Source organism: Physeter macrocephalus, chromosome 14, assembly GCF_002837175.3.
Source record: "Physeter macrocephalus isolate SW-GA chromosome 14, ASM283717v5, whole genome shotgun sequence".
NCBI lineage: Eukaryota > Metazoa > Chordata > Mammalia > Artiodactyla > Physeteridae > Physeter > Physeter macrocephalus.
In genome coordinates this window covers 55,816,409-55,842,031 of record NC_041227.1, presented here as the reverse complement: position 1 = coordinate 55,842,031, position 25,623 = coordinate 55,816,409, and the positions used below count along the sequence as shown (strand labels likewise).

The 25,623-nt window shown below is 44.8% G+C and overlaps 1 protein-coding gene across 1 annotated transcript in view; it reads right to left on the bottom strand.

Moving 5' to 3' along the window:
- Positions 1-25,623, bottom strand: part of LOC102994318 (sorting nexin-29) — a 497,441-nt gene that overhangs the window by 303,770 nt on the left and 168,048 nt on the right. Inside the window, exon 6 of the mRNA XM_055089742.1 lies at positions 7,804-7,910. Within this exon, the coding sequence (XP_054945717.1) occupies positions 7,804-7,910 (107 nt within the window). The remainder of the gene's footprint in view (positions 1-7,803; positions 7,911-25,623) is intronic.

Sequence of the window (25,623 nt, the reverse complement as noted above, 5' to 3'; positions counted from 1 at the left end):
GATATGGGGATATATGTATATGTATAGCTGATTCAGTTTGTTATACAGCAGAAACTAGCACACCTTTGTAAAGCAATTATACTCCAATAAAGATGTTTAAAAAAAAAAATCACCAATGGTCAATGATTTCATCATTCCTGCCTCTGTAATGAAGCTTCTATTTTTATGGATAGGACAGGGTTCCAAATGCTTCCAGGGTGGTGATCACATGGGGATCTGGGGAGAGTGGTGTGGCTAGAGAGGGCATGGATGGCCGGTGCCCTTTCCCCATACCTTGTCCTATGTATCTCTTCCATCTGGCTGTTCCTGACTTATATCCTTCTACAATACACCAGTAATCTAGTGAGTAAAATTCTGAGTTCTGTGAGACGCTCTAGCAAATTCATCGTCTTGGGAACCTCTGATTTATAGCCAGTCAGTCAGAAGCACAGGTAACAATCTGGGCTCACAACTGGTGTCTGAAGTGGAGGGTGATCTTGTGGGACTGGCCTCTTACCTGTAGAATCTGATGCTATCTCTGGGTAGATAGTGTCAGAATTCAGCTGAATTCTCAGACACTCCACTGGTGTGGGAAAGCCTACACACACACACACACGCTGGAACTGGGTGAGGAACCATTTTTCAGGCCCCCTAAAAGGTGCCCTGTTAAAAGAAGTCAGTCAGTCTCTCTCTCTTTCTCTCTGATATTCCAATCTGAGATTCGCTAGGACTGGCATGGGCCTCCTTTAGAAGATTTTTTAATGGTATTGTGGTTTGGTTTTGTTTTGTTAAGAACTCTTATATTTTACAGATATAGCCTGAAATAGGAGTGGAATGATATGAAAACTCAGGTTTGCTTCAAAATACCACAAGAGACTGGGAGTAGGATGGGACAGAGATGATGCAAAATTGACCAGGAGTTATTAACGGTTGAAGCCAGATGATGGGGATTTAGAGGCTGATTAAACCTCTAAATTTTCCATTTTTGTATCTTTTCCGTAATAAAAAGATTTTAAGAATTCCTTGGAGATTTGGCCTTGTTAGTCATTCACACTTTAGTGGGAATTACCCCTATCCCTCCAGAAGGGAGAACTCCTTACCAATTTTCATTCATACATAACAATTTTGCTGCAACACCCAGTTTTGCGTGGTAAGCGAACTATTTTCCCCTGACGAGGTGAGAGCCTGGTCTCAATCTGCTCAGTATCATGAGATATTAAAAAACAAAAACAGGGGCTTCCCTGGTGGCGCAGTGGTTGCGCGTCCGCCTGCCGATGCAGGGGAACCGAGTTCGCGCCCCGGTTTGGGAGGATCCCACGTGCCGCGGAGCGGCTGGGCCCGTGAGCCATGGCCGGTGGGCCTGCGCGTCCGGAGCCTGTGCTCCGCAACGGGAGAGGCCGCAGCGGAGGGAGGCCCGCATACCACCAAAAAAAAAAAAAAAAAAAAAAAAAAAAACAAAAACAAATTCACATCAAACTCTTCATTTTGAGCAGCAGTTTAATGGAGATGTCAGCTCAGAGTTCTGTATCCTGAGTCCTTACACGGAATCCAGTCTTCTATTTAAAAGCCTGTTTTCTTTTGCATAAAAACGACTCCCAGATATATCAAGAGTGTTGGAACCCATTGGTGCCAATTTATGAAGCGGGTGCTGGTGGTATAACTGCCCCCAAGGTCCTGGCTGCTTCAGGAACGTTTCCATTTTATTAAAATGGTGATCACATTCAGAGTTATCCACAGCGTGTGATTATGAATGTATTTTTTACCAGCTTGATGCTTAAGCTTACTTTTCCATTAATAGTAACTCTGCCATTATAATGGGAACAAATGCCGCTAATACACATTTATTTCACCCATGAGCAAAAATTCAGGGGCTAACTACATTCACACAGTAAATGATAAGTATCCTAAAATTTGAAAAATCAATCAACAGCTAGCTGAGTCCCTCCACACGGGAGGAAGTAAAGATCTGTTTGCTGAGGATGGACTGCCAGTACTGTACACAGCACAGAGGCGAGCAAACAATGGGGAAGCAGGGCTGTGATCAAGACTTAGGACAGTATGAAAAAGGCAGAACAAAGGAGCCCCAAAGGAGAAGAAGAGGAAACAGCATCTATGGATTGTAGACATTTACAAAACTTCATATGAACTAAGGTATTTTGGAGGTAAGTAACAGAGACAGATTCTAACCTGAGCTACAAAGGAATTACTGTAAACAGGAAATTAGGAGAACCTGGCCCAGAGAAGGACCTGAAACCAGAACAGCTCTGGCCAGTTCGCACAGGAACAAATGGAGAGTCATCAGGACCCAGTTATTGAATAAATGGCCTCTCAAGCATTCTTGCCTTCTTGTTTCATTTAGGAGTTAAAGCCCCAACTGCCCTGGTTCAGGTCACATGCCTGCCCTGGGGCCAAAGTAGGACAAAGTACCCAAGATTTACTCTCCTACCAAGATGGCAAGACATGGTGGGGCCATCATTCTTCCAAAGGAAATCAGGACAGAAGGAAGAAAAGAAAGCACTCCTGTCCACTATGGGTACTGAACCAGATTCTTTATATTTAATCCTCAAAGCAACCCTACCAGTAGGTATTACCAGCTCAACTTTACTGACAGAGAAACTGAGGCTTAGAGAGGTCAGGTGGCCTGCCCAGGAACGAATGCATGGTGGTGAGGGACCAATCTGAACTGAGTCTGACATGGGACACCTGTGCTCTCCAAGCCACCAGGCTGCAGGAGGCGACGCAGGACCAAAGTCCAAATGCCACCAACAATTCTACATTTTTCTTGATGGCAACTGCTAGAAAGGAAAGGAAAAATCTCTGGAGACGAATCCAAATCAAAACGATTGCACTTGCAGGAGGTAAAGAAGAATCTTAGAGCAGATCTATCTTGGACGTGTCCAGTATCTTTTATCCTCAAAAACCTTGATGAGACAAATCCATTTCTTCTAATGTGTAGCTCTTCAGGAGGGATGGGAAGTGGACAAAAGAAATTTGAGTGTCATCACTAACAACCCCAAAGAAAAGGGGAGGAATGTTCTAGAAGCTCCAGTTAGGTGCCCAAGCTCTGCAAGACTGCTGTTAAAGACATAGCTCTACGAGCCCATGAGGCAGGCCTCACTCTATGTCTGCACTTCTGGCATGTCAACCCTGTTTCCTAATGATCATAACGGACGTGTCTGCCTCACCCCCCAGGCCAGGAGCTTCCCCAGAGGCAGGTAATGTGTCTTGTTCGTCTTTGTAACCTATGACAAGCCTTGGTTACACAGATACTACCCACGGATGAAGCATCAATAACTTTGCAATCAAAAAAAGAAGGAAAACTCAGTCTAGGGAAGAAAACGCCACTTGAGGAACGTCTCAGCTTCAGACTCACATCTCTTGTGGCTCATCTCCTAGAATCATCAACTCTACTGTTCCCAGGGTAGGGGAGGCCACTGAGGGTAGAGAAAGGAAGTTGAAGGCTGGACCCTTAGGAGGTAGTCAGTAAATATGTGCTCCATGAGCTGGTAGCGCCCATCTTTCTCTCAAGGTCCCCTCCAGACTCTCCAAGCTCAAATTCCCCCTAAAACTGACCGCCAGAAAAACGTGTGCCTCCTCCAAAGAGCCATGCTTCCTCTTATTAGATATGGAATCCTTTCCGCCAGGATGCTCTGAGCTACAGGGGTGCCTTGTACAACCCACTCTCGACCTGAGAGCGGAGAGAAGTCCATCCATCACTCTTTAAACATGACCCCGAACAGCCGAATCCACCTGACAGACTGTCATCCCATTCAATACTTACAGAGTTCCTACTTTATGCTGGAGCTGAATGAGGCAATGAACATACAGTAAAAAAGATAACGTCCCAGGCTGGCATTCTACTGCAAGTGGCTTCAGAATCGAGTAGGTCCGAGCACGGATGGGAGGCGTTCCCTCCTCCTGCAGTAACTGAGGGTGTGGGACGAGGCCCCGCCAGCACCATGCCAAACGGCCGATGTGCCATGTTTCTGTCAGCTACTGCTGGCAACCCTCACCTCCCTCCACGCATTCTCTCAAATGGGACGAGTGACTGGCCCTTCTCTTAGGTGTTTCCTTTTCTCACTGAGCCTGGCCTTCCGGAACACAGCAGGACGATGGGTTTGGGCTCTGGTGCTAGATGGCCTGTGGGATTTGGACCCAGCTCTGCTTCTTACCAGCTGAGAAATCTTAGACAAGCTACTTCACTTTTCAAAACCCCATCTGTGAACAGTACCTCCCCTCAAGGAACCCTGCTGAGGATTGCAAGAGTTCATCGATGTAAAGACTTAGCACAGTAACCAGAATTGAAAGTATGCGCTGACGGCTAGCTGCTAGTATTACAGCGGCTCTTACATAATGAATGTTTTGATAGCAGTGTTCTTTCCCTGCCAGATTAACCTACACCTGCCAGAATTCTCTTTTCCCTCTTGTTGTCAAAAGTTGACCACCACAGGGTGTCAGGAACAATCTTTGCACGATCTTTCCTGTCCTGGGCCCCTTACTCTCACCAGCTACTACATATGGTGTTGCTTTGGGTTCTGAGCTGTCCATGCAGCATGCTGTGTATGTGTGCAGGTAGGTGGAATCGTTTCAATGCTTTGAGAGACACCTAGAGAAAGAAGGTTCAGGAACTCCCTTTTCATTAGGATGATTCACAGAAGAGTCATTCAATTGTTGGGGTATTTTAAATAGTCATATTATTTAAAATGATATGTTTTTTCTTCCTTTGCCCTTTCGAAATGGGAAGAGCAGTGCCTCAACTCTTCCCCCTCATCCTTTTATTACTCCACTCCAACACACGTTTACAACTCTTTCTTGGTAAAAACCAACCCATTAATAAAATGACAGCCGAGCATCACGAAGAATGGGTTTGATTAATGCCAACAAAGAGGGTTCGGCAAAAGTCGTGGTGAAATGAAACACTAATGTTATTCAGAGATGAGAGATCACTGACAGGATCTCACCTTGCAAACAAAAACAGAATGAAAAATCAGTGTGGCGTAGTAAATGCCACTGGAGGACCATCTCTGCTTCAACCTCACCTCTCTCCCAGCTTGCTGACTACAGCCATTGACTCCACTGCTCCCAGGGTAAGAGGATCACAGAAGGACATGAAAGAAGGCTTAAGGCTGGCAAGAGAAGTCTTTTACCCTGATGTGGGAGTTCAACACCTACCTCTCTCGCAGGCAACAAGAGCAATGATGCAAGGGGATCCAACAGTAACTTCACATCACACCTGGATCTTCCCCGCACATCGCAGCTGGAGCGCAGTGAGGTGGTGAGGCTTTCTCATGGTCAAAATGGGTGGTGACAGGGCACCCAACCAACATTGAATGAACCAACCAACCAACCAAGCAGCCGGCCCATGAATGAACTACAGTGTTTCCTCAGTGGGTCAAGCAGCCAGTCACTTCCTCCCAAGCCCCTCCGAGTTTCTGATGAGCATGTCAACCCCCCAGATCGCTGCCCCAGGCCCGGCACCCAAAGGAATCCAGGGACACGAGCACTGGTCTCTAAGCTGTGCGGGTCTGACCACATCCTTACAAGTGGACACCTCACCCTGGTTCCCCCGAAGGGACGGAAGCTCTCAACCCCCTTTCACTCTGGTAAGAACCCTTCACCCTTCCTAGCTCAGCAGCCCTTCCTTCATTCAGCAAACCAGAGCCATCCCTGTCCCAGGAGAATTTCAAATACTTTCACTCAAGGGCTATTTAGCTAAATTCACCGCCTGTCAACAGTCACTGAGAATACAGAGATGAAAGAGTCTCTGCCATCCAGAGACCCGGAGCCCACTAGGATTGTCACAGTTTGGCGGGTAAGGGACCCGCTCCCCTCTCCACGCAGGCTCTCTGCCACAGCCAACTCTGGTCTCATGAACCCTCGGAATGCCAGGTCCACGGATGGGCACAGTGAGGGGCAGAGACGCTGCAGGGACCACCTCCCCCATGCCCAGGCCCTCCCATCCCGGTTTTTAACTCTTCCCCCAGTTGCCTGTTTGGCTAAGACCTTGGCTTGCTTTCCCTTGAGCTCACCTGAGTTAGAACTCAAGTTGCTTCTAAAGTCAGCTCCCTTCTTTCGAGGTCCTTTAGAGACAGAGGAAACAGACTACAAGGATGGCAGCCTGAAGCAGAATGAGCTCAGGGGCTGCTCCTCAAAGGCCCACCGCAGGACTTCCCTGGTGGCGCAGTGGTTGAGAGTCCGCCTGCCGATGCAGGGGACACGGGTTCGTGCCCCGGTCCAGGAAGATCCCACATGCCGCGGAGCGGCTGGGCCCGTGAGCCATGGCCGCTGAGCCTGCGCGTCCAGAGCCTGTGCTCCGCAACAGGAGGGGCCACAACGGTGAGAGGCCCGCGTACCACAAAAAAAAAAAAGAAGGCCCACCCCAGGTCAGGCACGTCTCCACGGCAACTGTGGGTGTTTTTCTGATTCCAAAAATAAAGCTTACTCACCGTAGAAGATTTAGAAAGTACTAAGTATAGGTGTATACTTTTATGTGTGTATGTACACAAACATACATGACTTGTAATAAATACTACCACCACTGGATCACCACAACACATACACACACCTGTATATATATTAGTTACCTAATCAAAAACTTACTCTCCCAGCTTTACCATTGAGTATGGTGATAATTAATGGTTTCTGACAAAAACATTTGATCATACCAAAAAAGGACCTTTATTCTTCATTTACCAAGAATATTTTATCAGATATCGATGATGAGTGTTACCAAATGGACATTTTAGTTCCTATCAAGATAAATATCCGGTTTTTCTCCTTTGATTTATTTATGGGTGGACTTAATGGATGAATTTCCTAATGTTAAACCATCCTAGAAATCCTAAATACATTTTAACTTTTTATATATGATGTTCCTTTAATATATGACTGAATTTGACAGAGCGATACCTTTCTTGAATTGTTATGTATCCATGCACAAATGCTACCAGTCTATACTTTTCTTGTTTCTGCTATCTTTGTCCGATTATTATTATTATTTTTTGCGGTACGTGGACCTCTCACTGTTGTGGCCTCTCCCGTTGCAGAGCACAGGCTCCGGACACACAGGCTCAGCGGCCATGGCTCACGGGCCCAGCCGCTCCGCGGCATGTGGGATCTTCCCGGACCGGGGCACGAACCCGTGTCCCCTGCATCGGCAGGTGGACTCTCAACCACTGCACCACCAGGGAAGCCCTGTCAGATTTTTTATACTGGAGTGATACACACCTGAACCAAGGTACAGATATAGATAAAAAAAATGCTCTAAGAAAATATAAATAGCGAAGGGCTTTTTGTATACACCTTGAAGGGTGTCCTGAAAATCACCATAAAACCATCCAGGCTTGCTACCTTCTTGGGATACAGTTCTTTCTTAACTTTTATAACTTTCTTCCACAGATTTTTTTGGTCCCTTCAGGTAGCCTGCCTCATCTTCAGTGAATTTTGATACTCAATGCGATCCTAGAAAACAGTCCATCTCATCCCTGTTTCCCCATTTCTCAGCACAAAGTTGTATGTGATATTCTCTTCTGTTTTGAATATTCTCCAAATCCAAGGGTACAATTGTTTTCTTATTTTTCACATTTTCTCTCTTATCTCCTTGTCACTGGTTTCTAATTAAATGATATTTTTCAAAGAACCACATCTTACTTTCTTACTTTTCTCTATCAATTACAATGGTTTTATCATTTTGTGTTTTGTTTGTGGGAGGCGGAGTGTGTGACTGGTTGTTTTGCTAACATCTGTTTAACAGGCTGGGCCTATGTCTGAAAAGTCTCCAAAGCAGCCAATGTTGGGAATAAAGGCAGACTCTGCCACCCTTACCTCAATGAGCTTTCTTTCATAGGAGCTTGCTAGTTCCTCGGCAACTTCTCCCGGCTTCTGGTCAGTAACTGTAACTTCTCCATCAACATTCCAAAGATTTGGTACAACTTTAGGAAGAGAAAGACATTCCATAAGTATTTTAACAGTAATCAAAAATAATTCTCCCAGCTGGAAAAAAAAAAAAAATTCTTTTCCAAATGGCTTCTCCAGAGAGAAAGCTCTTGTTAAAGGAGAAAAAAAAAAATCACAATTACTAATTACTTCAGCATTGCATCATTTTCACAGAAGTACAATAAATCAAATGATAAGCTGTATTTAAGAACAGCAATAACTGTCCTAGAGACAGATGCACAGGAGTCTGGGGAAGGATCTTGTAGCTTCTTTCCATTTCAGGGGAAAACGGACAATGCTTTGGCAAATATAAGAGCCTACACTTGCATCTTTTATACTGGTCAAATTTCTTTTTCTCCAACAAAAAAGTTTTCCAGGAGATAGCGCCTGCCTAGAGCCTGAAGTGAAATGGTAACGGGGCTCAGATTACATTTAGAACCAAGGAACCTTCTGGAAAAACTCTAAAACCAATGCACGATGACAATGCAAAGACATCTTCATGAGATACTGACTCTCAGGTCAGCACAAGAATTAGCACAGTATTTTAAGAAACCTCCATACCCTTTTCCATAGTGGCTGCACCAATTTACATTCCCACCAACAGTGGAGGAGGGTTCCCTTTTCTCCACACCCTCTCCAGCATTTATTGTTTGTAGACTTTTTAATGATGGACATTTTGACTGGTGTGAGGTGATACCTCAGTGTAGTTTTGATTTGCATTTCTCTAATGATTAGTGATGTTGAGCATCTTTTCACATGCCTGTTGACCATCCATATGTCTTCTTCAGAGAAATGTCTATTTAGGTCTTCTGCCCATTTTTTGATTGGGTTGTTTGCTTGTTTTTTATATTAAGCTGTATGAGCTAAAAACAGAGTTACATATATCCAGAGAAAACTTTAATTTGAAAAGATACATGCACCCCCATGTTCACAGCAGCATGATTTACAATAGCCAAAACATGGAAGCAAGCTAAGTGTCCACTGACAGATGAATGGGTAAAGAAGATGTGGTACATATACATAATGGAATACTACTCAGCCATAAAAAAGAATGAAATAATGCCATTTGTAGCAACATGGATGGACCTAGACATTATCATACTAAGTAAAGTAAATCAGACAAAGACAAATACCATATGATATCAATTACATATGGAATCTAAAAAAGTGATACAAATGAACTTATTTACAAAACAGAAATAGACTCACAGACAAAGAAAACCAGTTTATGGTTACCAAAGGGGAAAGGAGGGGATGGATAAATTGGGAACTTGGGATTAACAGATACACACTACTTTATATAAAATAGGTAAACAACAAGGACCTACTGTATAGCACAAGGAACTGTAATAACCTATAATGGAAAATAATCTGGAAAAAAATATATATATATGTATAACTGAATCACTTTGCTGTACACTTGAAGCTAACACAACATGGTAAATCAACTACACTTCAATAAAAAAAAAAAAAGAATTAGCACAGTAGATGCCCATGAGCATTGTTTCTACTATCAGGTATATACACACATATGCTCACTTTGTAGAGAAGAGTAAAAAGATAAAAACTGGGAAAGAGCCAGATAATTCCAAGATAAGGAAGAGAAGGAGAGCAGTGGAGAACTCCCGCACGAGCAGTTAAGAAGACCCAGTAGTGTGACTATGGATTCACCCCACATCTGAAAACAAGCATCAGGGATGCAGATGCCTGTGTGTCCTGAGATGAGAGTCCTGGATGCCCCATCAAGTGTGATGAGACGGCAATGAGGCAGAACAGGAAGCTAAGGTGAGCCCCCCAGCAACTGGGATTCAAGAGACACGGGCTCTGGTCAGGCACTGAGGGAGAAGTCAACACGGGGAAAAGCTGAGCAAAAATGGGACTCGCTGCTGGGCCTGAACTGACCAGTGGCTCCACCGTCAGCCCTTCACGGAGTCTCCATCAGGCCACAGCTGGTCAGGGCCCCAGAGGTAGCAAGGCCCCTGAGTGACGATACAGAACATACTGGAATAAAACCCTAAGTGGTTTCCATCCCAGCAGTGACTATAGCTCCAGCCACTACTGCAAGGAGTGACCCAGTAACAACCTGTTAAAGTTGACAGACTGAACATGTTAATTTACATTCACAACCTCTCAAAATCTCATTAAAATACCAATTAAAAGGGCTTCCCTAGTGGCGAGTGGTTGAGAGTCCACCTGCCGATGCAGGGGACATGGGTTCGTGCCCTGGTCCGGGAGGATCCCACATGCCGCGGAGCGGCTAGGCCCGTGAGCCATGGCCACTGAGCCTGCGCTTCCGGAGCCTGTGCTCCGCAATGGGAGAGGCCGCGACAGTGAGAGGCCCGCGTACCACAAAAAAACAAAAAAAAGAAAGAAAAAAAATGCCAATTAAAAATAATTCCTTCTAAAGGCACCACCCTTAAAGAAAAAGAGAATGAGAGAGAAAACAACACAACAAAATTTTAGAAGCTGAGAAGAAGGTAGGTAACTGGTGAGGAGCCTGACAGACCTGAGAAAATTTCATTCTCAGCTACAAGTGGGTAACTGCAAAACACGATGATTGATTAAAATGAACAACTTGCATAAACTGCTAACACGAGACGCTTCTAGGAGCGGGAGTGAACACCAGCTAAAAGTCCAAAGAAGGGATAAAAGTCTGCCTTAAGAAGCAACTAGCAGAAGACTAGGGGTTTATTCTCCAGAAAACGTTAAAAAAAAAAACCCCAAAAAACCCAGTAGCTGACCTGAGTTGAAGGTAGGGGTATCTTACTGAAAACAGAGGTAAAAATAATACACGCTGAACTTTTGACGTTTTCCCATTCTTCTTCCCTCCCCACTCCCAGAGCAGCAGGCAGCAGGCATATACCTCTAAGCAAGGGAACAGAAAGTAATTTCCTAGGAATCTACCAGCCAAAGAGGAAAGGGCTCAATGTGGGAGGTTTGCCGGGAAAATGGCACAGCCCCTCACCCCACCAAGAAATGATCTTAGATAGTTTTTAATCAGTGTTTTAGTACCCCACTCCTACATCTAAGAAGACAGCCAGAAATCACCTTACATTTGAGGCAAGCACCTAAGATGAAGGACGGGGACCAGAATAAACAAATAGAGAAATCAACATGTAGGAAAGAAAAATTATTAAGTGAGAAGAACATTTCAAAAGCAAACTACCGGTAATACTCCCAGAGAGAGAGTAGAAGGTGCAGTTGAGAAACGGGAAGAGGGAGACACTTGAAAAGAACACACAGAATGCATAAAAGCCCTTTGGAAAGCAAAACTATGACAGCAAAAATGGAATACCACGTATAAGGGATAGACGGTAAAGAAATTTCTAGAGAATAGAGCCAGAAGATGACAAAATGGAGAACAAAAAAGGAAATCAAGAATTACCAAATGAGAAGAGCTCAAGAAAGAAAAAATAACACAGAGAGGAGGAAGTCAAAGACATAATTCAAGAAATGTCCCAGAACGATCAGACATGAGTGTTGAAGCTGAAGAGCTCTACTGAGGATAAGCCTGATGATAAGCGATGCTCACGTGCTCACAGTGAAATCCCACAACACGGGAGACAAAGAGGAGAGGGTACAAACTCCTGGAGTGGAAGCAGAATTTTTACAAAGGATAAAAAAAAATCAGAAATGGCATAGGATTTCTGAACGGCATTACTGTAAGCTAGAAAACAATGAATCTTCAATGTCCTGAGTAGAATTATTTCCAACCTGGAATGATCTACAAAGCCAAACCATGTGAGAAGCGGGTAAAGGCATTTATAGACATGCAACCTCTCAAAAATTTTACCTCCCACCCAAAGAAGAGAAGAGATCTAGGAAGAGGAAGACAGAGATGCCAAGATATAGGAGATCCAACACAAAAGTGAGTTTGAGAAAATTCTTAATGATAACCAAAGTGGGAAGAACCTGCAGGCCATCATGGATAAATGGATAAACAAAGTGTGGTATGCCCATACAACGGGTTACTATTCAGCTTTAAAAAGGAATGAAGTACTGACACATGCCACAACATGGAAGAACCTTGAAAACATGATGTTAAGTGAAAAAAGCCACACATGATGTTAAGTGAAAGGCCTCATACTGCATGATTCCATGAAATGTCCAGAGCGGTATTGATTTCCAAGGGCTGGGAGGAAGGAGTGATGGGGAGTGAATGCTAATGAATATCAGGTTTCTTTCTGGGGTGATAAAAAATGTTCTGGAAATAGAAAATGACGGTTGCACAACCTTGTGAATATACCAAAACCACTGAACTGTGCACTTTAAAGGGGTGAACTGTATAGTATATGAATTATATCTCAATAAAGGAGGCGTGAATTGGAGAGTACAGGCCCACAGAGTAGTCAGGCTTCTTCCAGCTACAGGTCAGAGGACCCCAGGAGAGACTGCCTCAGGATGACACTGATGACTCAAGCGTTTGAAAACACTGAGATTTATATAACTGAAGGAAAATTTGAAGTTGAATTAGTGATAAGTATGCAGAATACCAACAAAATTTAAAAAACAAAAACAGATAAGTATTAACTTCAAAGAAATTTACTAGTTGTCCAAAAATACTAATCATGTATCTCATGGCTCAACTGTGGAGAGCATTTTCAGAGTCATAATAATGTAATCGTGGATCATGGATCTAACCAAAATGAGTACATGACTGTGCTAGATTATATGACAGCTGTAGGGTGTGTGTGTGTGTGTATATGTCTGTCTGTGTGTGTACACAGTTCAAGGGCGTGGAGGATCAGAGAATGCTACCCTTCATCTTCCACAGTGAGAAATCAATAAACAACAGCTACAACTAAACAATCAACAAGTGGCAATAGACACACATTATTCAGAGATATGAAGGTAACTACTAAAACAATCAGTTAAAAAAGTCTGAAGCAGTTGCTTGTGAGGAGTGGGAAATGGGGAAAGATGGTGGCTAGAAGTATCAGGTCTTTTACCACAAGGCTACGTACAAAAGCTCAATTTTTTAAAAAAACTAAACTCAATTTTATTTGGTGAAATAAATTTTTTTTAATTTTTAAATAAAAAGCTGAAAAGCTGAAAGCATTTCCTCTAAGATCAGGAATGAGATAAAGATGCCCACTCTCGCCACTTTTATTCAGCACAGTGTTGGAAGTCCTAGCCATGAAAATCAGACAAGAAAAAGAAATAAAAGGAGTCTAAATTGCAAAGGAAGAAGTAAAACCAGCACTGTTTGCTGATGACATGATACTATACCTAGAAAATCCTGAAGATACCACCAAAAAAACGACTAGGGCGCATTAATGAACTCAGTAAAGTTACAGGATATAAAAAAAATATTCAGAAATCTGTTGCATTTCTCTACATTAATAATGAACTATAAAGAAAGACAAATTTAAAAAACAATCCCATTTACCATCACATCAAAAAGAATAAAATACCTAGGAATAAATCTCACCAAGGAGGTAAAAGACCTGTACTCAGAAGACTGTAAGACACTGATGAAAGAAACTGAAGACAACACAAACAGACAGAAAGATACACTGTGTTCATGGATTGAAAAAATTAGTATTGTTAAAATGACCATAATACCCAAGGCAATCTACAGATTCAATGCAATCCCTATCAAAATACCAATGGCATTTTTCACAGAACTCGAATACTTCTAAAATTTGTATGGAAATACAAAAGACCCCACTTAACCAAAACAATCTGGAGAAAGAACAGAGCTGGAGGCATCACACTCCTTGATTTCAGACAAGACTACAAAGCTACAGCAATCAAAACAGTATAGTACTGGCATAAAAACAGGCATATAGATCAATGGAAGAGAAGAGAGAGCCCAGAAATAAGCCCACGCACTTTTGGTCAATTAATCTACAACAAAGGAGGCAAGAATATATAATGGGGAAAAGACAGTCTTTTCAATTACTGGTATTGGGAAAAGTGGACAGATACATGTAAAAGAATGAAATCAGAACATTTCTCACACCATATACAAAAATAAATCCAAAATGAATTAAAGAACTAAATGTAAGACCAGAAACTCTAAAACTCCTAAAAGAAAACATAGGCAGAACACTGTTTGACATAAATTGTAGTGGTATTTTTTTTGGATCCGTCTCCTAAGGTAAAGGAAACAAAAGCAAAAATAAGCAAATGGGACCTAATTAAACTGAAAAGCTTTTTGCACAGCAAAGGAAACCATAAACAACAGCAAAAAAGACAACCTACTGAGACATAAATTGTAGTGGTATTTTTTTTGGATCCGTCTCCTAAGGTAAAGGAAACAAAAGCAAAAATAAGCAAATGGGACCTAATTAAACTGAAAAGCTTTTGCACAGCAAAGGAAACCATAAACAACAGCAAAAAAGACAACCTACTGAATAGGAGAAAATATTTGCAAATAATATAACCAACAGGGGGCTAATATCCAAAATATATAAACAGCTCATACAACTCCATACCAAACAACAACAACAACCCAACTTTAAAATGGTCAGAAGACCTGAATAGACATTTTTCCAAAAGACTGTATACAGATGGCAAACAGGCACATGAAAAGATGTTCAACGTTCCTAATCATCATTGAAATGCAAATCAAAACTACAATGCAGCATCACCTCACACCTATCAAAATGGCTATCATCAAGAGACCACAAATAACAAATGTTGGCAAGAATATATATTGCTGCAGCCTCCGTGAAAAACAGTATGGAGGTTCCTCAAAAAACTAAAAATAGAACTACCATATGATCCAGCAATTCCATTCCTGGGTATATATCTGAAGAAAATGAAAACACTAATTTGAAAAGATACAAACACCCCAGTGTTCACAGGAGCACTATTTACAATTGCCAAGATATGGAAGCAACCTAAGTGTCCATCAACAGATGAATGGATAAAGATGTATCTCTATAGCTTATAGATTAATATTAGGAAAGTGAGGGGAGCCATCTCATCGGTTAGACACTCCTCGCCTCTCTACTGGCAAGGTGAGCTGTGGGGAGGCACCAGAAGTCAGTTGTCCCTTTAGCTGAAGTTTGTACAAGCACCACCAGCTGATTTGTGTATTTTCAAGTCAAGAAGATTTCATCTGCCTTGGGAGCAAGAGAACATTCAGGCGTTCAAGGAAGACAGCATAATAAAAGTGTGAGTAACGCCAAGTCATTTGAGAGCCAAAAATGGCAGCTAACAGCACCATTTCACACACTCTGCACATCCTCCAGTAAACCAATCAACTTGGAGAGGATCAACTGTGATTGAATTCTGCAAGTCAAATCTGAACAACCGATACAAACATTTGTGACTGATCACACTTCAGGTCCGTTGTTGTTGTTTTAAGACACCTATTTCCTGAGAGTGGTCTATTAGTCTTGGAACAGAAAGACAATTTAACAGCCCAGGAGGAAACTCTATGTGTGTCCAAAATAGCTCACTCTGAATTCCAGAGTACAAGACTATGCCATCTTAAACCTAAAATTTTTTCATTAACAATCTCGGTCCATATTTTGAGTTACTTTGACAGTGTTCAGAACTTGACCTTCTGCCCTGCTCAAGCGCTGCACGAAGAGGGCAGCTGCTGGTCACCAACAGAACAGAAAGAAACTTTCACCCACATGGTTAGATATTTCAACTGTGCATAAGCAACTTAAGCTGTATAGTAGCCACCCCCCACCTTATCTACAATTTTACTTCCCACTGTTTCAGTTACCGGTGGTCAACCGTGGTCCGAAAATATTAAATGGAAAATTCCAGAAATAAATAATTTGTAAGTTTTAAATCATGCACCATTCTGAGTAGCATGGTGAAACCTTGCACTACCCTGCTCTGTCCTGGCCAGGACGTGACTCACCTCTTTGGGCAGAGTATCCAATGCTGTATATACGACTTGCCCATTAGTACAGGAAAAAAACAGCATATATGGGATGTGGTACTATGGGCAGTTTCAGGCATCCCCTGGGCTCTTGGAACGTATCCCGGGAGGATGGGTGGGGAGGGCACTGTGTTGAAAAGACCAAAACATAAACACAGGTCCAAAAGCAAAACAGGGTAAGGGCTGTATTTAATTTGCTAAACGAAATTTGAAAGCTAGATCCATACACAATGGGTTCTCATATAAATAAAACAATGATATTGCTTCACCTTACACAGCACTTTGGAGCCTCCATATAGAACTCAGTCTGGCCAGCTGAGGTTTGTGCCAAAGGTGGAGCTACCTACATTATCTGTCGAGCACAGAATGCCCCATAACCCAAGCAACCTAGTGAATATCCACATTATTCACAGGAACATCTACACGTTATTCACTTGCACATACTCTGAGCAGTGAGCAGTTTTCTCTGGTGTTTCCTTGATGGCATAATTATCGAAGTTAGACTCCAAATGGAAAAAATTAGGCAAAAATAATAAGCCTTCTCTCTTTAAATCCAAATAGACACTGAAACTGAACATGAAAATAGTTTGGTAGAAGCACAAAGACACTGACTTTAAATCAGAACTCTTTTTCATGTTCCAGAAAAGCTGTGGGTTTGTCAGCACCACTAGCAGGGTCATTTAAACTCAGGGAACATGACACAGTTTTTCACCTCCTTGCTGCCTGCCGAGGTGTCTGTGATAAGTCACCTGAAATAAGCAGACACTATGCTGGTCTCACTGGCAGTCAAAGCACCAGGGAACACATGGGGGGTTTTGCCTAAAGTATTTTAAGCAAAACTTCAGATACCATGGAGAGCAGCATGGCAAACAGTACGATATGGTTACTGTCTTGCTTTCAATTTGAACAAGCTTAGCCTGACCCGGATGCAAACAGTATGCGATGCTGGTGGTGAAAGAGGATAAAGAACAATTTAAAATTCAGAGATGGTTCCCTTGAACATTCTAATGCACAAAAGGAGGTGTGCCGGGTCCTATAACGGGGCTGGGTTTGGTGTGATGGGAATCTGGGACACATGCAGGTCCCAAAGGAGAACGGTTCCTCCTGGGTAAGGTGACAGTGATCCTTACAAAACAGCAGGTACCCACACTTGTTCCAGCAAAGCAGTCTTCATAATAACAGCATCTACCGTCCTCCAAGCACTCGCTGAGGCAGGCGGAGAGCATAGTGAATGAGACAGCATGAGCTCTGCAAGCAGACAGATAGCAGGTGCAAACTCTGGCCCCACCACTCACCAGTGAGTGACCTTGGGCAAGTGTTTCATCCTTTCACTCAACAACTGGCTACTTAAGATTCATTACATGCCAGGCACTAGACACTAGATACTTAATACAGGGATGTATGGGGGCGGGGAGGGGGGCGGTGGGGAATGCCAGTATGAAGATTACACTCTAGTGGGAGGAGTCAGAAAATAACTCTTTAATATGTCAGGCTGTAAGACGTGCTTTGGGAGGGTTAAAGCATGGTGGTGGAGAAATACTGATTATATAAAGTATAAGGAAAGGCCTCACCATGGAGGTACCATCTGAGCATAGACCAGAATAACGTGGGGGAGTGAGCCATGCAAAGCCCTGGGGGGGAGAGCATTCCCGGGAATGGCAAGTGCAAAGGCCCTGAGGTAGGCTCAGGCCTAATGTGTTCCAGGAACAGTAGGAAGGCCAACGTGGCTTAAGGATAATGCATGAGCAAGAGATCGACAGGAAATGAGACCACAGAGGAGATGGCAGGGGGTTGCAGGCTATGGTATTTTATTCTGAGCAAAACAGGAAGCCCCTGGAAGACTCTGAACAAAAGGTGGTATGATCAGACTTATTTTTTTTTAAAGATCATTCTACTGGCTCTATGAAGGGGCAACTGTGGAAGCTGGGAGGGGAGGTATAGTGGCTGGGGACGTACCCAGCTCAGGTCTCCCTTCAAGGGAGAACTCACTGCTCTACCAGTAGCAAGGTGTGCAGTTAGCTGACAACCGCCAGCTGCAGCCTTTCCAGATGTGCTACTCCTCCAGGGCAGCCCTAGCCAGTGGCTGAGCACAGAGAGGTACCTCGGGGCAATGTGGGACCCCTCTAATGAGCAATCTTTGCACAGAGCTCCCCAACAAGGTGGGTGGGCAAAACTTTGTTAAATCTGCATCCAAATCTGAGGCTCTCCCTGCCTGATGCTGCCTGTCCCCTTTATATTTCATAGGCATTATCCCCCAGGGCACCTCCTGTGCTCCTAACTTTGTAGCAGCATCTTCTTCCGAGAGAATCCAGGGCACAGAGCTGGTTAGGGCGCTATGGCAGTGGTCCAGGCAGGGGGCGATGATGCTGGCCTGGACCATGGTGACAGCAACGCGTGTGACAAGGAGTAGAAGAGGTCGAGAAAGAAAAGTCAGACTTGATGTGGGGTTGGGTGAAGACAGGAGTCAATGTAACACCAAGATTTGTGGCCTCAGAAAGCTGCAGAATGGAACCATCATCTGACTGAGCCGGGGAGACTGGGGAAAGAGCAGGGCGAGTGACCACCAGGAGTTTGGTTTTCAGACAAGCTAGGTTTGATACAACCATGTCTAAGAGGTAATATCAAAAATGCAGTAGCACGTGAGTCTAGAGTTTAGGGGAGAGGTCAGGGTTGGAGACACAAAATTAGGAGACTAGAGCATCAGGATAAGAACCACAGAATTAGGTGAGACCACCCTACCTTTGAAAGCTGAGTTTCCTCCTGTTGTAAAATAGTCACAGTAATAGCCCCAACCCCAAGGAGCCACAGGATGAAACACCACAATGCAGGCGAAGCACTCAGCACCGTGTGCAGCCAGGAGCACAGATGCTGTTACTGCTGCGGTCATCCTTCTACCGCGCTTCTGCCGCACCAGGCACACTGCTGAGCACATTATTATGTTATGTATTGTTCTCACAATAAACGTGCACGGGAGATATTATTAACCCAGGAAAATGAGTTTCCAAGGCGCTAAGGGGCTAGCCCAAGGTCAGACAGGTACCAAAGGGGAGGTTCAGGACGAAACCCAAGCCCGTGTTCCTTCCCCCACAGCACGCTCCCGCCCCAGCCCCGTCAGCAGCTGAGTAACTAAGGGAGACTCGTTCACCCTCTGGTTCAGACCTTTGTCCATCAGGCATTCATGAGGCCCAAAAGCTAAGAAGAGGTTGAGGGGTTTCTCTCCCCGCCCCAAGGTTACAACGCAGACAGAGGAAACCCAACTCTGCCACCAGCCCCCGCACGGCTCCAGCGTCAAAGAACCAGGTGTCACCAGGACAGCAAGTTTCCGGCATCTCTCAGAAGAGCTTCTGGCAGGGCTTTCTGAGTTATCGCTGAACATGTTCAGGCTTTTTAGGGATGGGGCAACCAATGAACTTTGGCTGCTAGTCAGCTAATTTCGACCTTGGGGAAGGGAGTCCCCCAAAACTGAGAAATCTTGATTCAACCTAGAGTTTCCCATGAGAAGCCAGGCCACAGTACTTGGGAAAGAAGGTGGTGAAACAGACAAGAGATGGTGGCATGGAAAAGGAATGGCCACTCCCAACTGGAGCCGGAAAAGATTCCACCTGCCTGCCATGGTCTCAGGCTGCAGCACAGACAGAACATCTACAGGCAGCAATAAAGGGGAAAAGCTACTGTTTACGGAGCCCGATGAGCCGATGATTTATATCATTTCATATCTGGCTCGAAATACCACTGTGTGGTATCTCCACCACAACGATGAGGAAATGGAGGTGTGGGTTCATTTACAACACTGTACTACAAACCCCAGTCTGCCTGATTTCAAAGCCCCATGCTCTCCCCAACTCACCACACTGCCTCCCTACCTCTTGAGCCTACTGGCCACTGTGTCACCAATTTCCACCTGTGACAGACTTCCCAGGCCACATGCTGAAACCTCAGAGGAAACCTACTTCCCTACATGCATCACTCACACACACACACACACACGCACACGCACACGCACACACACACACACACACACACACGCTTACATTTTTGGTTGCCTGCTCACAGATAACTATAAATTTCAAACTCTCCAGAAAGCTGAAACCTGATTCTCCAAAAACTTGATATACACCCAGTCACCTCTCAGAGGAAACCTACTTCCCTATCACTCACACACACACACACACACGCACACGCACACGCACACACACACACACACACACACACGCTTACATTTTTGGTTGCCTGCTCACAGATAACTATAAATTTCAAACTCTCCAGAAAGCTGAAACCTGATTCTCCAAAAACTTGATATACACCCAGTCACCTCACAGATAGATGATTCTCTGGTTAAAATCAGGGGACACGTGATAGCCAAGCTAAGAAAATGTTACCCAACAATGTCTTAGCACGTGACATCCACACCAACAACATCTATCCAAGGGGTGCATGCTCGTCTGTATCCCTCAAGAACAGGACCAGGAACCATGGGATCGAGACGGATACTGTTTTTGTAACAGACAAAGAATGATATACATGATCAGAAGTACTGAAGTGTGGACAGAGACACAAGTGCATCCCTGGATTCAAACCTTAGCTCTGTCACTAAGCAGAGTGAGATCGTAGGCACATGACTTCAAGTCTCTGAGCCTCAGTTTCCTCATCTGTAAAAGGGGATAATAACACCTCTTGCGGGGATTAAACAAACGAATACAAGCTACTTTATATTCTCGCTCCAAGCACTAAAGATATGACAATTTTTAAAAGGCAAATATAAAGTGAGAGCCTGCCTTCTTTTCCAAATCACAAAGTCTTTTCATTAGAAGTTTCCATCTCCTCTAGGCCTTTCCAGAGGAATCTGCTCGCCTGTGTAGATGCCACATCTCTCTTCCAAGGGATCATCTAAATATATAACACATGCACAGGGACAGCTGGGAATGGCTGGTGCATAAAACCAGAACTGTCATCACACCCTTCGCCAACCACATTTTCACCTGCTCATGTGATGCAGCCTAGCAGAGGCTCTGATGGAAACTTGAGAGATGTCTTTCTCCCCCAAGTGAAAAGCAGTTTGAGAGTGAAAACCACTCTGTTGCTGGAATAAAACAAGCAGCTGGGCATGCCAGACGGAGCGATTTCTTGCCGTGATCTAAGTGGTGCAAAAGTGTTTGCTGAACAGAACTCTGGACCTGACCACACTCTACAGACCCACGAGGGTCAGCTTGTCAGCAACGGGACAAGATGACATGGACGGCTTCAAATGTTGTTTACAAAACTGTTCATTCCAAAACAGATATATCTAGGTTCAAGAATTCCACTAGTAGCAGAAATGTGTGTAATGTGGTTCCATTTGGGCGGGAGGGAGAGGGGAGGGAGGTAGGAGGAAAGGCAGGAGCTGGACATCTACCTGGTCGTCTGAGCAAGGACACAGGGCCAACCCGAACTGTTAACCCCGGTCACCTGGGTGTGGAGAGCAGTAGATAACAATCAGTGTTTTCATTCTAAACCTCTGAATCATTTTATTCGGAACAACAAGCACGTGTGACTTCTGCAATTCATTCTTACAGCAGCAATGCCACATTTACCAGAGGCAGGAACTGTTCATCTGTAAGCCCCAGGTTTACTGGCATCAAACCTTCCTTAGGAAATCGCTGTACAACCTGCCCTTAAGAAGAGGCTCCTGGAATTTCAAAAGCCCACGTGGAAGATTTCTCTGAACTGCCTCGGTCCCTAGGACTCTGCACCATCCCACAGGCAAATGTGGTGCAGTTTTTAAAAAAGGAAATGTGTCAACAGAATGAGAAGGACACAACAGTGCAAAAGGCATAGAGCTTGACCTGGGTTCAAATGCCAGCTGGGCCCCTTTCTGCAAGGTCCTCAGCTGCCCTGAGCCCAGTCTCCTGCTTGGTAAAGAGGGGATAATCACACCCATCCTGCGGGCAACAATCGAGGATTCCCAGAGAAAAGAGATGAAGCGGCTAGCAGAGGCCTGGTGCAGAAAACATGCTGCATACATAGCGATGGTGGTGGGAGCTGTCAGGTAATTAACAGAACATCAGATGGTGACCTTGACCGTCTACCCAGACTAGAAGCTCCTAAAAGGCAAAGGCTCCATCCTGTTTCTCTGAACCCACAAAACATCCAGAATCCAATGAGGCAGAAATCAGATACTCGATAATTCCGGACGGACAGACACCTCTTTGAGTCTGAATGTATCAACGCACCAAGAAAATCAGTCAGCAGAGATCTGCCACTCTGATTGGAGATGCCATCCAGCTGACGAGGCACATTTAGCGTGGTTCTCGGAACTTGTGGTTAGGTTTTCTCTTTGTTCCTTTCACAAGATTATTTTCTCAAATTATAAAAGTAACACATGTTCACTGCAGGAAAAATAATCCATTTTAATATTTCCATGCCCCTGTCGTACATACACCATACCACTGGGACATTAACAGGGTATAAATCCAACCCAGCCGACAAGTCATAGATGACCCATTACATTTCTAGACAGTCTGTACTCTCGCCAAGGTGTGTACCCACTCACTCTCTCACTTGGCCTGTATAACTCTTCAGGAATTGGGCGACTGGCCAAGAGGAGAAGACGATAATAACGACAGTTAATACTTATTGGATGCTTCCCAAGCACTGGCACCACGGTAAGCGCCTCACGTGCACCGGCACGTAGCATCCGCCTTCGCATTCCGAGGCTGCTATCTGAACCACGACGCTACAACCTCTGCCCAGGAGCTCCAGCGTGGGAGCTCTGGCCTGGCACAGACACACAGGAGTCAGGATTCCAGAGGCAGAGCCTGAGCCAGCCTCAAACAACTTGGGTTTGTTCTTCTCCAGGATGTTGGGTTTTTTCCCCCACGCGGTGCCACGTCCCAGAAAAAAAAAAACAAAAAAACGCAGGAAACCTTGATATCGTGGATGTGACTACTTATTTTCTCTTCCCCATTTCATTATAAATTCAAAAGCAATACATGAGCACAAGTTTGTAGTTTAAAAAAATTCAACCCAAGAGAACTGAAAATATACAAAAAAAAATTTGTCTCCAAATGTTCAAAAGGTGGAAGGAAGCAGCCCTAGTGTCCAGGGCTGAATGAATGAATAAACACAACGTGGTCTGTACATACAGTGAATAGTCATTTGGCCTTCAAAGGGCAGGAAATTCCGACCCATGCTACAACATGGAGGAACCTTGAGGACATTATGCTATGTGACGTAAGCCCGTCACAAAAGGGCAAACACCGTATGAATCCACTTATATGAAGTACCTAGATTGCTCAAATTCATAGAGACAGAAAGGAGAATGGTGGTTGCCAGGGGCTGTGGGGAGGGAGGAATGGGGAGTTACTGTTTAACGGAAGAGTTTTAGTTTTGTAAGATAGAAAGAGCTCTGGAGATGGATGGTGGTGATGGTTACAGAGCAGTATGAATGTGCTTAATACCACCAAACTGTACATTTCAAAACAGATGGTCAATTATATGCTATATGTATTTTACCACAATTTTAAAAATGTTTTAATCTTTTTTAAAGAATGAAGTGCTGACAGATGCCACACGTGGATGAATCTTGCAAACGTTATACTAAGTAAAAGAACCCAGATGCAAAAGGCCACATATAGTATTATTCCATTTATATGAAATGCCAGAAGAGGGAAATCAGTAGAAACAGAAAGTAATTTCTTAGTTGCCGTAGGCTGGGGAAAAGGGGCTGGGGAGTGACTGCTAACAGGTACAGGGTTTCTTTTCAGGGCGATGAAAACGGAGCGATAGAGCGGTGACGGCTGCACAACTTGGTGAATACACCTTAAAAAACACTGAATTGGGCACTTAAAACAGGCGAATCGTATGGTATACAAATAATATCTCAACAAAACATTGAAATACCTAAGTACAGAGAGTAGAAAGTTCAGGGCATCCTTTACCAAGGCTCACCCTCCTTCCCTCAATCCCACTGCTCCCACTATTGTCACAGGATTATTCTTCCAGGCTGTATAGTTTCCTGTGTATTTATATATACAGACACACATACTGGTGTACCCGTACAGGTTTTGATCTTCATAAACCATAAGTGGCACACGTGGCATAGCTACCTTTCCCTCCACAACCAGCGCTGACAACTGCACCCCATGGCACAGACAGACCGGCCTCATTCTTTACCGCCGCTGCATGTCTGGAAGGAGCCATGATCTATTTCACCCATCTTTTATTGATCCCGATTCAAATAATGCCACATCCACAGTCTCATACCCATCTTCTTGCTCACACGTGTAAAGATTTCTTCGCAATGAATTCCCCAAAATGGAGCTGCTGGGTCGAGGGGTGTGCAGTTTAAATTTTGAGAGCTGACGGATTCTCCCCAACCCCCAGATTTCCCCAGAGTGTCCTGTGACCCTGCACAATGACCTCACTTCCATGGGCCTCAACACCCTCGCTGATGGAATCAAGCAGAAGACTTTCCGGTCAATTTTGGTTCGAATATTCATTGTTTAAACCCTAAGATCCAGGGGCAGCATGACAAAGTCGCGTGGGGCTGGAGAAAGTGCACAGACAGACAGCATGAGGCTGAAATGCACTGGGGTAAGATCTCAGGTCTCCCGGGGCCTGGCAGGCTGCAGGGCATGGACAACCTGCACCGTGAGGGCCACGGGTCTGGGCTCCGTGGGGCGGTTTACTCTGCCCACAGGGAACACCAGCAAGTACCTTGAGGACGCTCGCCCATCGGAAGCCCGACTGACAAAGCCAGTCAAGGAAAGCCTCACTGCAGAAGGCAAGGAAGAGGATTTCATCAGGAGGAGGGGTTAAGAAAAAAAAAGCTCACACAATTAATGCTGAAAATTCAAAAACTGTTCCTGCTCCAGGGACCCGCACGAGAACAGTGTCAAGGGACGCCCAGAACACAGGCAGGAAAAGAAAAATCATCATCCCTGACACTCAAGGTCACGGGGAAGTCTAACGTTTCAAGGGGCGAAAAAAGATTGGTTTAGAAAGAAATCATGCTGAAAGCTCACACCTCATGAATTCAGGTCACAATGCAAAGGAAAACGGGGTCATAGAGAAGCACAGAAGTCCCCACATGGCAGCTGGCTCTTAAGGGGACAGAAGAGAAGACGACGAAAAGCGGAGACTCGTGGAGAGGAGCAAAGGTCGGAGGGCCTCATGCGCAGGGCCGGGGAGGAAGCTGCTGATGTGGGGACTCAGGGCAGGGGGCTCGCAGGCGTGCTGGGGACCCCGGCAGAGGGGTCCACTAGATCGGCGTGGCTCGAAGGGTGAACCGTAGGCCACCCTCATCAGAATCGCTCGGAGAGGGATGGGCTGCGAGTAGGAAGTTGTTCAAAGGCAGGTTCCTGGGCCCCCACTCCCAGAAATTAATTCAATGGGTCTGAGGGAAGGGCCAGGAATCTGCATTTTTAATCAATTCCAGGGTGATTTCAATGCACACACTAAGTGTGAGAACCAGAGCATTAAGGCAATGAGAAAATGTCTTACAGACAGAGACTAGGAGATGGGAGAACAATCACATCCAAGGTTTCCCTTCCAGGGCTGGCCCCGATCCCACTCCTCCATGCTCCCCCGCGGGGGGAGGGAAGGCAGACGCACGCTCAGCACTCCCCACACCCAGCACAACTGGGGCTTGACAGAGCTGCAGGCGTGGGCAGAAAGAGGGAGGGCCCCACACCAGCCAGCGAGCCCACCGGCGAGACCACGCTGCCTCCTGCCAAAGATGGGGCTGAAGGGCACAGCGGCCTGGTCCACTGAGCACTCTGCGTTCTGACACCTGGAAGCTGAGTGTGTTTCTTTCGCACGTGAGAAAGAGACCTTGACGTATTTGGAACAGCATGATAATAAACAACAAACCAGAGGCCATT